The sequence below is a fragment of the Camelus bactrianus genome, chromosome 5 (genome assembly GCF_048773025.1).
Source record: "Camelus bactrianus isolate YW-2024 breed Bactrian camel chromosome 5, ASM4877302v1, whole genome shotgun sequence".
NCBI classification, from domain to species: domain Eukaryota; kingdom Metazoa; phylum Chordata; class Mammalia; order Artiodactyla; family Camelidae; genus Camelus; species Camelus bactrianus.
The window spans coordinates 45,371,912-45,387,032 of NC_133543.1; the positions used below are offsets into that span (position 1 = coordinate 45,371,912).

General features: G+C 34.9%; 1 protein-coding gene across 2 annotated transcripts in view; it reads left to right on the forward strand.

Annotated features, from left to right (window-relative positions):
- The window catches only part of SLC4A10 (solute carrier family 4 member 10), a 250,673-nt gene that overhangs the window by 214,896 nt on the left and 20,656 nt on the right, over positions 1-15,121 (forward strand). For both annotated transcript variants that reach the window (XM_074363779.1, XM_074363780.1), the window contains 4 exons: positions 409-522; positions 1,554-1,715; positions 8,961-9,212; positions 10,379-10,447. In XM_074363779.1, the coding sequence (XP_074219880.1) occupies positions 409-522; positions 1,554-1,715; positions 8,961-9,212; positions 10,379-10,447 (597 nt within the window). The remainder of the gene's footprint in view (positions 1-408; positions 523-1,553; positions 1,716-8,960; positions 9,213-10,378; positions 10,448-15,121) is intronic.

Genomic DNA, 15,121 nt, shown 5'->3' on the forward strand with positions numbered 1-15,121 from the left:
GCCAAGTTCTAGCCATGCAACCTTATTCTGTGTTATGATGATGATTCACACACTTGAGTTCATAATAAACAAATTTTTATCAGCACTGCTGGTGTGGTGGTATCATGCAAGATTCCCATAGTAAACTTAGATTTTAAATAAATACTGAAAACAGCACAATCACCGTTGTAGCTATTCCACAATGCCTCATTCTGGAAAGGTTGAGTGTGTATTCATCTTAATGACAGAGATGCATAAATATATACTAAGGTTCTGACAGAGCTAATGATAATACTGTAGTATGCATAAAATATAATACTGTGATATTATGTTATAAAGTGTTTATAAAATGTGATTCTAGATTATGTTCTTGAGTATTCCTCACTATTTATAGTTCCTTCAAATGACAAGTGTTTTCATTATTTTTAGGTTCGATCCATAGTGAGTGACTTTGCTGTCTTTCTTACCATTCTGTGTATGGTTTTAATTGACTATGCCATTGGGATCCCGTCTCCAAAACTACAAGTACCAAGTGTTTTCAAGGTGAAGTTACCATAGCATTTACTATCTCTCCATCTCCATAGGTCTAATCTTTATTCAGATGATGGCTATAACACTAGCACTTGGGATTTTCATGAAAATATAAAGAATATAGATTTATGGAGCAGTAAATAGAATACCCACAAGCATGACTAAAACTGTGGTCCAATATTTTTAAAGAATAGAAATCAGAGAAATAGATACTGCATGAAAAAAATTTCCTGTCAATTATTCCAGTTGGAATATCTATCTTCCTAAAAGATAAGGAAGCATTTGAAACTGAGGAAAATGCATTATCTTGATGTACAATTGCACAATGGATAGGGCTCGGAAAACATAAAATTAGGTCTGGAATAGAGTTCTGACCATGTTACTGACTAAGAATGTGACCTTGGGCCAGTTACTTAACCACGCTGAGCCTCAGTTTTCTCACATATCAAACAGAGCTGGGGACTTCCTCAAAGAATTGTCAAAATGAATTCCTTTGGGACTCATCTTAGGCACCAGCCATGTTTAGAGCCCTTCCTTGAGCTCATGACGTGACCAAGTGCCTTTTTGCTGTTTTCACATAGTGGCTTGGACACATCTAAGATAAACGTTATACACAGTTGTCAATGTGATATTTGTAAATGTAAATAAATTTACCCATCATAAATGTTAAATGGTAAATATTAATATTGTTCTGTTTAGTATAGGTATCCCTTTTGAGCCAGTCCCTCAGAGTTCAAATCCCGTCTCCACCACTTTCTGGCTTTGGGACTTTGGGAAATTTACTGAACCTCTCTAAGCCTTAGTTTCCTTACTGTATCTTCTTTAGAGTATTGTAAAGAAAAAAATGAGTTAAAATATTTAAAGCACTTAGAATGGTGCCTGGTACCTTAGAAATGCTTTGTGAATATCATTATCATTATTAAATATAACTCACTTGGCATATCAGTTTATAATTAAGGTTTTCCTGGTAGCATCTATAAGTCTTAATTTGATTGGCTATTCAGTAATCCTGTTAATAACTATAAATTCTTTAATTTTCACAGCCCACAAGAGATGATCGTGGCTGGTTTGTTACACCTTTAGGTCCAAATCCATGGTGGACAGTGATAGCTGCTATTATTCCAGCTTTGCTTTGTACTATTCTCATTTTTATGGACCAACAGATTACAGCTGTCATTATCAACAGAAAAGAGCATAAGCTAAAGGTACATTTTAACATCCACTTTAATGTAAATTATTGTGATTTAAGTGGTATCAGTTGATATTCATTATACTTTGCCTGTATCCTATAGGCATTTGCACAATGAAATATTAAAATGTTTTCAGATTCATAATTTTTATTTACTATATTCATGGTACTTTGTCATACAATGAGCTTAAAACTAATTATTAATTATTAATTTATTTGTAACATTAGGCTCAGCTCTAAACTCTGAAACCTTACCTCCAGGGCTTGAAATTAAAAAACATTGCCAAAGTCCTAGCTTTCTTTACCATGTTTAACATATTTTAATAAAATACCAGTTTATTCTGGTGAAGCGTAGGTCTACCAATTTGTCTTACCTCTGGGATTTTTCTGTTTCTCTATTTAACCCTCAGTATAGCTATCAGATAACATTCATTGTTGGAACAAATTACATCTTCAAATATTTCTCATTTTCTTTAGTTAGTCCTCTTTCTATAATATCTATGACCACAAAACCCAGCCATAAATGTTATAGTTTGTAAGTGGTATCTTTGTTGAGTTTTATTGCAGATTTCAAGGACTTTTTTTTTTACAAAGCAAATAAGTACTAATGTACCTTATTTATTATATTCTGACCCTGCCATTTTGTAACTGTGAATAACCAAAGTTGTTCCCTGGTATGTAATTTGTCTAAGATGTGTAATGTGAGTGCTGTCACTCATAGGAATATGTTACATAAAATCAACAAAATCATTGAATGGTTAAAAATAATCTGAATCAAACTTTATAAAAACAGAACATGCACATTCTTGTTTGTCCTGGTATCATAAGAGAGTTGCCAGCTATCTTCACATACTCATTAAACTCGAGGAAAAGTTTCAGTGTCAGAGCAACAGAAATCAGATTTTATAGGATTTCTAAGTATATTTGTTAGAAAGATTAAAAAATCTCTGATTGAACTATTAGATGGAAAATAGTAATAAGTATAAGAAGACACAATTATTTGTAATAAATGTTACTGAAAAGGAGTTTTGTGTATTATCCTCGGAAGAACTTGTGTCTATCTTGTAATAAAGAGCATTCTTCATCCTCTTCATAGAAAGTAACTTAAGAGTGCTCAAAACCTTTTTAAAACCTTTTTTAAAAGGAGTTTATTCAATTCACTTCTTGTTTTTGTCAAAAGAAAATTTTAATTATTAAAGATATATTCTTAAAAAAATCTCATGAAGGCTTAGGAATTGGACCAGTGGCATGCTGGTATATGTTTAACACCCAATCCTCTGTGTATAAAAAGAGACCCTGATTTATAATGTTTGCTGATTTTCATGGTGTGAATACTCCCATCGTGGCCCATTTCAAGCTACCAATGTGACATCAATTGGCAGGAAAAAATTTGAAAATTAAACAATTGGCTCTTATAAGCCTGTATGAGCTGGCTGCAAAATACCGCTGAACTACACCATTCAATATTGGAAACTTTGAATCATTTACAACTCTCAAAACAAGGAATTCAGATTTCTAAGATTAAGAGCCTACTTATTTAATATCAACCATTTAAAAATATTATTTGCTTTTAAAATATCAGCCTTCTGCAAAAGCAAATACCACTACAACTTACTTATTAAAAATACATGATTAAATAGATCTATAAAACCAGTGTTAAGAATTTTATGTTTAATAATGTTAGTCGGCTACTCTCTAAGAACGAGGAAAACATTTTCCTAGACACCAGTTTATTTTTTAAAACTGAAAATATCTCTATTTTTCTCACTTCTTTTTTTATTGTATACCCAAATACATATTTCCATACTATATATGTTGCTTGTTTTTTTTTATATGAGAGCATTATCATGGTAATCATCCCATGTCAATAATATAAACCTGCATTATCATTTTTAATGGTGGTATCTATATTCCATTGTATTATATGACACATGTTTTAAAATGAAGTAAAAGTCTCCCGTTTTGGAAAGAAAGTTATATAATCATTGCTTTTCTTTCAAAGGAAGTTTTGTTTTTTGTTTTATTTTTTATAATCAAGACAAAATCCCACTGATTTCATTGAGAAACTAATTCTTTGTAAAGGCTACAGGCAGTATTTTTCCAAAATATAAATGGAATCACATTAAAACAAGCTGTTGGGTGTAAGATAGGCTCAAGGAGTATTGTACAACATGGAGAATATAGCCAATATTTTGTAATAACCATAAATGAAAAGTGACCTTTAGAGGCTGTATAAGAAATAAAAAATAAATTAAAAAAATAATAAATAAATAAACAAAATGTGGAAGTAAGGAAATAATTGCTGAAGGTGCTATTACCTTTTTTGGCTGTCCTGTATCCTTGCTCTTTCCAGGTCTCTCAACCTTGTAAATCACATAGCCCTTGCTCCTGGTTCTTCATGAGGCCATGGTAAGCCCTTGACATTCACAGCCTTTCCAAAGCTCCAAATCAACAAATATATTACTATATTGTTCCCTTTACGTATCATGTACAGTAGTTAAAATATAATAAAACATTATTTAAGTGGTCCTTTCAAGTACTTTCATTTATAGAATTAAATGTAGAAATAAAGCATTTAGTATTTTATCACTGAAATAAATAAGGCTATATTATTAAACTGTATTACATTATTTCTACATTATTTTATTGTACTAATCAATGACTATGTCATCAAAAGTTTCCTATTTTACCTTTTAATAGCCTAGATTTAGTAAACATGGAGCAAATCTGACTTAATCATAAACTTAGCTATATTGCCACAAGCAGGAGAGTCAGTCTTTTCCTGGCCACAAGTCTGAACACCCCATCCTCCTCCTTGGATATGGAAATTTGAAAAGCAATTTCCTTCTAGTGAAGACATATTTCATCTACACTGAACACGTCTTATTTTTTTTTTTTTTTTGGCCTATAACGCTTGTCTTCTTTAAGCTTCAGTATAGTGTGGTCTGCTGCTACTGATTTTCCTGTTAACAACAGCAAAAAATGACTTTCTCAGAATGTTATTTACTCAGAATAACGGTTTGTTCTGTAGTCACTCTCCCCGCCTGTTGCTTCCCTGAAATGTTTGCAGCCTCTGGCTTTGACTTGAACCACATTTGTCACGGAAAGACACGTGTATCTTGAATATATCTCGAGGCCACAAGTTAACCACACTTTCAGCTTTTACCAATTTTCTCTTCTCACTTTGAAAACCCATTTTTGCCCTGGTTGGAGCATTCCTTGAGATAGTTTAATGAACCATGATTTCTAGCTTCTGTTCTCAGGCATCCGGTAGACTCCACATCATGTATCTAAGTCTGCATCATAGATCCAAGTTACCTTGGAATTCATCATTTCATTCTTTACCTCTCCCCAAGTTCTATTTTATATCTTTTCACTTTTTCTTCACTTCCATTACCAAAACTAGTTACTGATTTTCTTTTAGAGGATTTTTTCATACCATTAAAATGTCTTTATCATTTTGTGAGTGTTACTGTATCCACAGTAAAGCTGTGTTGAGCTGAAGAGGCTAGACCATTTCACTGGCTAAGTGGTCGACTCCTCCCTCAGAATGAAGTTCAAAATCACAAAACTGCAGCTCACTGCACCTCATGATCGTTTGGATCAGTCAAGGGCTTCAGAAGCTGCAAATGTAAAGAGTTGAGAATGCAAATTATCATATATAATATAGAACTATAAATCTGTACTCCCTCTAGCATTTCTCGTGTGTTTGTTTATTCTTTAGAGAAATAGAATAGGGATAGGTTAGCTGAATCCACTGAAAAAGCATTAAAAATATCTACTTTTTAGAAAAAGTATGTTCTCTAAAAGTAGAAAGAGAGAAAGATTATCTTTCAGAAAAGAAAGTTTCTGCTAAGATACAACTGTGGGCTTTTCTACATGTTTCTGTAGACAGTTCAGGCTTCTTTTGACATCATTTTTAATAAACAGCAATACAATCCCAGATCACTTGAGTAAATGAATGCATTTGCAACATTCATTTGGCACCACATTCTCTTGATGATTATGGCATTTGATATGTTCTTTTTTGCCCTCTTTGTCAGCCTGGTTCTTCATGTCAATCTATAGTCTTTTATGTGGTTAACTTGACAGATGCAGGAAATTGCTGCCAAGCTTTGAAATGAATTTTTTCAGCAGTGGCATCTGGGTATCAGATGGTCCTCTTGGCTGGCCTCTTGTCTTGCTGCATGTTGGTTTTAGTGGGGTCTGTTGTAGCATCACCTGTTGCTATGCTCCCTTTTCCTCCCATATGTCCATTTCCCGTGATTCGTGGATGAATGTGAGAATAAAGCTCTGGTTCTGTCTTTATTTCAGAAAAAAAATCTATGGAAATATGTTGGAAGGTGCAGAGTTCTCTCTCTGACAAAGGGATACTTCCCTTTGGCTGGCATGCCTATCAGCTAATAATTTGGTTACAAAGACCAAGTTTTTAAAGACATTTTAAATGAAAGGCAAGAAGAAGGATGATGATTAATTAGTGAAAGTGCCAGAACTGCTTGATTTCCTTTGGTTCACATTAAATTAAGACGCTCCCATTGTTGTACAACATAATCTGGGGAAACTTTTATTTTTGTTTTTATTATATACTTGGACTTTACAAAGCTAGCTTTCTAAATTTAAAAAGGAAACGATTCTCTCTGAAAACATTATTTTGTCTGCCTCCTGCAATCTAGAATCCCACTGTTGACATTTGTATCATATTTTTAAAACACTAAAACAAGGGTTATAGGAAATTGCTGTCATGAAGAAGGCCTTCCTCAGATTGTTAAGCTATAGTGAGCATGGACCATGGGAAAGTCCAGGGTGTGCTAACACCAGCCGGACTCTGAACGCTCCATGTCCCCTGACCTTTAATGTCTGTCTCTTGGCTACCTCTTCCATTCTCTCCCAGCAGCACCACAACTTTGCAAAACAGCCCGGGGTGTACCATGCACCTTGTACTCCCTCAGCAGCAGGAGCTTGAGAAGTCAGGTCCTTCACTGTTCTGTATTGGTCTCACTTCAGGGTCCTGAGAACAAAACAGTCCTCTAACTGGTTAAGACACTGTCCTTTAATGGGACCAAAATTTGAGTTCTATCCTGTGCAGCTACGTCTTCCAAAATGTTCTGCAGAAGGGCCAGGGGACTATGCTATGGACCTGGTGAAACTTCTCATGCCTGTTGGTTATGCCGACACCAGGGTGTGTCTCCTCCCGCTCTCTAGCCCTCAATAACAAAAATGTTTCCCGAGTTACTTGCCAGAAGAAGTTTCTAGAGTCATATTCACAAGAGAAGCTGAGTTTAGGCATTTTGTTGAACTGGAACATGGCCACAGCTAAGCTGACCCACGGAAGGGTGCCCCTGAACTGGTGAAAATGCAGGAGGAAAAGGTCCTTATGTGGGTCTCTCTCATTTTCTCCTCATTGTCATCTCCTGCACTTTTATTATTCGGAAGGGATAAGCAGAAAGGAAAGGAAGTACAACTGATTTTAAGGGTGTTTTTCTTAATAAAAGAACAAAATAAAATGGCAGAAAGAAAACACTACCTTGACAAATATGCAGCAAACAGTATGTTTCACACTCCAGGCTCTGTTCGCTTTCATATTAACTACAAACTGCTTGCAATTTAGTAAAACCACCTATTAAAAAAGCCAAAAGTATTCCTCTAAAGTAATTGGCCATTTCTGCTCAAGTTCATAATAATAAATTTAACAGCTATCTTTATTTAAAAATTATACTTGTTTTAGTCTAAAAAATTTCTAATAAGCATATTTCCTTTTAAAATAGTTAATCCGCAACATATTGATTGCTTATTGTGTGTCAATGATTGTGCTAAAAACAGTGGGATGTACTGAGAAATTGTATGTTACCTGTCCTCAGGAAATGTTTCCATACTTTTATCGAGGCACTTTGAAACAAATGGGTACAAAAGAAAAATTTATTGTTCAACTGCTAGAATATAGTAGTCCCTAACATTTACTGGGTGCTTACTGTATACCAGACATTATTCTAAATGATTTGCAAAATCATTTGTGATTATTAGTTCTTATAACAACCCAACGAGATATCTCCTGTTATCACCACCGTATTTTCAGATAAGGAAACAGAGGCACAGGAGAGTTAATGATCTGCCCAATTGGTTGAGCCAGCATTTGATCCCAACTCATCTGTCTCCAGACTTGAACCCTTGACCATTTATTACGATCTCTCTCATGAAGTGGTCATTAAGAGTTGGAAGATAAAGTAGCCCAAGCCGTTGGCTACCTCTGAGGCTTTACACTGTCAGTTTCCTACAGGAGATGGAGAGAGAGGGTAACGCTGCTCTTCCCCATCTTCGATTGATCTGTCTTCTCAGAGAACCCTTACCTAATCACCCTCCCCGAGAGAGCAGCCTCCAGTTCCCCATATCTCCACATGCCCCTTGCACCCATTTTCTCTCATTTACATTTCCTACCTTGTTCAAGAAAGCACTGAAGTTTCCAACACCTAGAGGTCAGTGACAGTGGAGTAGGGTCATAGAGGAGGTAGAAAACACAAAAACTTTCATTTTAAGGAGAGGCCAAATTTTTCTGGTGCTGAAATTGAAATAGATGAGAACAAGATAGTACAACTGTATTGGGAAAAAATGAGTATACATAAGGAAGCTTAGATTCTATGATATTATTTTTCCCAATAAAAGTCAACCATTGAGACAAAGGAGGGCAATTGGAAACTGAGCATTTAAATAGTCCATCTTTAGGAGATCTGATAAGAAGGGCTTCTTGTCTTGTCAGGAAGTGGTTTCTGTTCACAACCAGGCTATTCTCAGCTCTGTTGTTGGCACAGTCCTTTGTTTTCTCAGCCTGATGCCTGGTATATGATTGGTGCTCAATAACTTTCTGTATGAATTAATGGTGAGTGAATAGATATATGAATTGCAAATTAACCTGCCCATTTAAGGAACCTAAGTGAAGAGACTGTATTTGATAATGACTTTACCTATTCAATAGAAATAGAATGGAAACTAATGTGACATTAACCCAGAAATACATTAAGCCTATTAAAGTATGTAGAAGTCACTATAGTCATAATTACAGTAAGAACATCTGCAACTTTTCTTTAAGTGGATTATATATTTTGAGACTGTTATCCTTTAATCTTTAATTTACTTTGCATATTACAGTTAGTTGTATGAGATTCAAGACAGCATCTCTCTTCTGTTCTCTGCTGTTCCATAGTGGTGGTGTCATTGGTCTCTGCTAAATCTAGGTAGTATGAGAATCCTCTTTTCTTTCTTTCAACAGAAAGGTTGTGGCTACCATCTGGATCTGCTAATGGTGGCTGTCATGCTTGGTGTGTGCTCCATCATGGGCCTGCCGTGGTTTGTGGCTGCCACTGTCCTCTCCATCACCCATGTCAACAGCCTAAAACTGGAATCAGAATGTTCAGCTCCAGGAGAACAACCCAAATTTCTCGGCATTCGGGAGCAAAGGGTTACTGGGCTTATGATTTTTATTCTTATGGGTTCATCAGTCTTTATGACCAGTATTCTGAAGGTAATGAAATCTGCCTTTATGAATTTGAGAGAAGGCAGAGTATATTTTATTACTGTTTAAGAAATTTCATTTGAATCTAAGCCATTAATTTGCAAATATTGTATGGCATGTGATGAAAGTGATGATTTCTTTTACATGTTTATATAGCTTCCTAACAAGGGAAATCATATTTTAGAATCATTAAATGCATAAAAAATTTTATCTGGCAAAGTAAAATTTGATGTGTAAATTATAATTTTGGTAAGCAAGTTATGGGAAATAGTCACTCATTATTTCTGACTGACTTGTGAGCTAAATTTACTGTAGGTCAAAAAATAAAGTTTCTATTTTCTTCTCAGCAGACAGATAAATTTGCAATTAACATTACTTAGTATAAGGTACATAAACAATGTCATGGTCACGGCCACATACGAAGCTTTGCATTTTAAATGTTCCATTAAACTACTACATGAACATCATCATTGTCTATATTTTTCTTTTTCACATTTAAAATAATTGAATCAATTTTGAAGAGCAATAAAGAGTAATTATTTTTTCATATAACTTTGACAGATATTTCAAGGTGTGTCAATTGTATTTTAAGTTATAATTCATTTTCGTTGTCTGTAATTTGAAAATTCTAATTATTTAATCATTTACACAAGTACATTTGCAAGAATTAATTTCCATGTTATATACAATTATAGAAAATGATGCTTAGTTATTCCAATAAAAAGAGAAAAACTGAACAATCCACATGTTTACAAATGTGTAATATGGGAACAACGTGTTAATGTTAGCACCATTCTGCACCTTTAATCTAAATAGCTTACCATTGTGAAACAACATTCAAATTTCCCAAAAGTAGCATAATAATAATAGTTAATTTTTTTTTTGCTTACTATGTATCATATGTATCTTTTTATTGGTTTTGGCCTATTAAATACTTATAACAACTCTATTATTATCATCCCATTTAGATATTGCTCAACTAAGGCACAGAGAGCTTAGGTAACTTGTTTAAAGTTATGCAGCTGAAAAGTGCTAGAGCATGTCTTCTGGCTCTGCCCGATCCTATATCTAAAATATTTACTTATTTTTCTGGGTTTTTCTTTGGAAGTGAAAAATAACATGACCACATTCCATCTGAAAATAACTTGTGCCTTTTTTCCAATTTTCTATTACAGTTTATCCCTATGCCAGTGCTGTATGGAGTGTTTCTTTATATGGGTGCTTCATCTCTGAAAGGAATTCAGGTAAATTACTTACAAAATACAGGCATATCTGTGATGACTTCTTAAGGTCTATTGATGCTGAGTTATGTGATAGCTAAGAAGATTACATTATCTGAGAAGCAACTTTCAGACCACAATTAAGTTTCTTCAAACTGGTTCATAATCTTAGGGTACTTTTGTTTACCATAAGTATATTAAAACTGTAAAAGGTTTAGACTTTACAATCCTTTTTGGAAAAAGATAGCAGTATATTGTATACATCTATCTGTGAGAAAAATGGAAGAAAATTTTATGCAAAAGATTTTCCGGGTAACACATACTATCAAAATATTGGAAACAATCCAATAATTCAACAGCAGTAAAATAATTAAGCAGTCTATGGTACGGTACGTTCATTTAAAATTGGTAATTATCATGACCATAAAAGTAACATGGTAAAAATGCTTAAGGCATAACGCAAAGTGAAAAAGTAGGAAAACAAGTTGTAGCTACTATAGGTTTATAAAACTGAGTTATGGGTGGATTAAAAAGGAAGATGGAGAAATAAAAACAATTTCTTAAGGTAATGAGATCCTGGGTGATTTTTCCTCCTTCTATGTTTGTTTTTCTATTGACATTAGTATTGTGTTTACAAAATTATTTTGTAAATTAATAAGGAAAACTTGTTAATTATTTAAGTAATTTTTAAATAAATATAGTTGTATTAATTTCCTATTGCTACATAACAAATACTATAAAACTTAATGGCTTAAAACAACAAACATTGATTATCTCACAGTTTCTGTGGGTCATGAATTTGGGACTATGTTAGCCAGTGCTTCTGGCTCTAGATGTCTCATGTGGTTGCTGTCAAGATGTGGACAAGGGCTGCAGTCATCTGAAGACTTGAAAAGGACTAGACCTCTGTCCAAGATGACTAATCACATAGCTGTGGGTACGAGACATCAGTTCCTCTCTGGATGTTGGTAGGAGGCCCCTCCATTAGACTCTTAAGTGTCCTCACAGCATGGAAGCTAACTTCCATCAGCTCACTTCCATCAGAGTGAGCAGTGTGGGAGAGAATGAAGGCAAAGTCACTGTACCTTTGACTTGATTCCCAAAGACACTCATGGTCACTTCCACTTCTTTTCTGTTTGTTAGAAGCGAGTCATTATGTCCAGCTTGCACACAAGGGAAGGGTAATTATTCTCCATCTCTTGAAGAGAATAATATCAAAGAATTTGTAGACACAGTTCAAAACCAGCACAAGTACATTCTAAATCTTTACAGAGACTGTTGGCAGGTAATTCCTGCTTATGATACTGTAGTGCGTTGAAAAGTGCCCTCCCCAAAGTCACATCCACCTGGAATCTCAGAATGTGACCTTCTTTGGAAATAGTCTTTGCAGATGTACTTGGTTATGGATCTCAAAATGAGCTCATCCTGGACCTAGGGTGAACCCTAAATGCAATGACTGGGGTCCTTATAGAGGAGAGGACACAGAGTGACACCGGGAATAAGACCACATAAAGCTGGAGGCAGAGATTGGAATTTTGCTGCCACAGCCAAGATCCACTAGAAGCTGGAAGAGGCAAGGGAATTTTCTTCCCTATGGCCTTCAGAAGGAGCCTGGTCCCACCAACACCTTGGTATTGGAATTCTGACCTCCACAACAGTGAGAGAATACATTTCTATTGTCTAAGCCACCAAGCTGTAATTATTTACCATAGTGCTAGGAAACTAATACAGATTTCTTCTTAAATTTGCCTCTGAACAATCTTGTATATAACTTAACATTATTGTTCCAAAACACTTAAATTTTCTTCAAAAAGAGACTACTTTTGAGGATTATTTATCATAAAGTATAGTTTATTTTTGTTGGCTAAAGGAAAATATAAATTGTCCCTTTTTCTATGACATACCTAGACTCATTGCTGTTCAGAGACAGAAAGGAAAAATCACCTTAGTGTTATGAATTTGTCAAATTAACACTTGTTAAGTAGAGCATGGGATGCTGGCCAGTGAGCTGCAGTTCAACAACAGACCACAAGAGAAACTGAAAGAAGTTTATCACTCACAAGTCTTTACAGAAAGTACTTGGCCTTGAGGGGCCACAAGGGGAGATCAAGTCGAAGTGAGCACAGAGAGAGGGAGACAGGGCTTGGGGCATATGCCATTATTAGGGCCTTTGGGAGGAGTGCTTTGGGGTTCCCGGGGTAAAGCCAGATTAGACTATTCAAATCAAAAGAGCAGGGTTTCAGTAAGCTTTGTGGGGGGTCTTTTCTAAGTGCATAAGGAGAAGCAGTGGGAGGCAGGGGAGATTGTTGCTCACAAGGGCTGTTGGGGAAGTTATAACAGGAACTTACATTTACTCGTGACTCTGCAGGCCACTGTCTAGGGCACACGCTTGTATGAGGAGCCCGTGTAGCTTCAGGTCACTGTAGCCTGCTTGACCAAATGGATGTTAAGGCAGCAGTGCCATGGAATAGCTTAGCTGAACTCTCAACACTAAGGGACAGGCAGCACAGGGACTCTTTTCCTAAATAAACAACTAACCAGCTTCTGACTTTGGGAGAAGGAAAACCACTTAGATCTTAGGCTACTATCAGATGTCAAAACTAAGACAAAATAAGAAGTTATTGTAAGATCCCCGAGCACCCAAAGTAGTTAGGATGACTCTGTTCATCCCGACACTGGGTCAGGTTAACTTGGGAGAAGGAGATGGTTGAGAAGTGTTATGCATTTAATTTTATTCAAATTACATTTAATTTGTTCATTTGTAACTTCATGTATGAAAAGTATATTTCGAAAGAACTGGCTTGGTAAGGCAGAAGAGATTTTGTTTATTTGTTTTGCTGGGTTTTTTGTTTGTTTGTTTGTTTTTTGCCTTTGGCAAAAGTTCCACAAGTACTAATTTCATTTGTAAGTGAAAAGTATTTATTATTAGGCCTCAGGCTCACATAAATACAGCAGCAGAAGTTTAAGAAATAAAGTAAAATCGTTTTGATAGGCTTCAACAGATTTTTTCCCCCTAATTCCACTCACGTGATTTTATATCCATGAGGTTTGGAACTAAACAAGAATGTCAAATTTTGGAATTATTTGAGGTGTGAATCTTTCAAATGAAAATTGAGGAAAACATTATCAAAGGCCCATGAGAAAAATAAAATGAGTTCTAAATAGCACAAATGAAATAGCAAATAGGGTCTCACACTGAGAAACAGAGTTAGTGAAAATTTAAGTGAGCCCTGAGCTCAGGGAGTTGAACTTCTTGTTTGGAATTTTGTGGCTAACAGGATGGGGAAATGGGATACTGATTTTAGGACAAGATCAAAGGCAAATGCAAAACTCAGAATACATTTATCATAGTTATCATTACTTGAGTGGTAATAATTAAACATGTGCTGAATATCAACAGTTCAAAAAGCATGTTAAGTTGTTACCCTGTGTGTTGGAGGAATCTGTACATTACCTGCTTGGCAATATTAAGAAACTTATCTAGGCTTCTCACTGTGCAACATGGCAGAAAAAAAGGATCACAGTGTTCTAATGAATGCTGTTTCTGTACTCAGATATATAACCACATTTATATTCATTCCAACACTTTAGGAATCCAAAGTAAAGCAAATGTGCCGTTTAAGCAATAACAATTGAAGCACCCACACACTAAAGTACACTTATGCAATAACATAACTTCACAAATGGAGGAATGGTGGCTGAGAAACATTAGTTCTATAGAAATTGAACCATTCAGTTATAACCCTGAGGATTTTACTTTATTTTTTCTATTCCCAGCCTCCACCTTGCACTGTTTTATGAATTTTGTGACGTGTGATTTTAAGAGATATTTAGGAGGTAGAAATAAAAAAGATCCAATGAAATATTTGTGGACAGTACAGAGAGTGATAAAACAGGAAAGAATTCAGAACTTAGTACTCTGCATAAAAGGTTTTCAGTAAATATTTTTGGAAGGTTTAAATGAATATGAATAAATAAATGAACAGTAGGTGGATTAACCTATGTACGTTTCTGGTTAAGATGACTGAGGGAAGGTCATGCCAGGACATAAGACAGGGAACACAAAAGGAAAGTTGGGTTTACATTGAGTTTGGGACATGAGGAGATTTTGGTAAAGCACTTGACTTCGTGAGCATTTGTTCCCTGGCATATTAGAGTAATTTTGGAATATTTGATGAGAATTGCTCACAGTTTTTTCATATAAATTAGCTAAGAACTAAATCTAATATTACTCTTAAAAATGCATGAGATATTGCTGTAGAAATGGCATGAAATAGAACTGACAGTGATTGAAACTGTCAGTTTCTAAATAATCACTTCCTGTTGGAAACATTGAAAACTGCAAAATTTGGCCTAAGAAAAATTAAACAAAATGATCCACATAACACCAACATGAGGTACAATTTGTTAATAAGTAAAATGTGATTGAAGATTTAAGCTTCTTGTGGAAATTTAATCTATAAATTTGAATTGCGAGCATTAGCTTTGGTAGATAAAAATGGCCTCAAAGTCAAAGCTATACAGTATAATATTCTATAGTCCAAAAATAATTGTACTTTTTATAATAAAATTTAAACATAAATAGCATTGATCTAGGTGAAAATAATTTTAGTAAGAAACAATTGAAAATATATAAAAACGGTTTGTCAGTGTAGTAGAGGAAATTGATCAAGAAATTAAACTGAGTTAACTAAATTT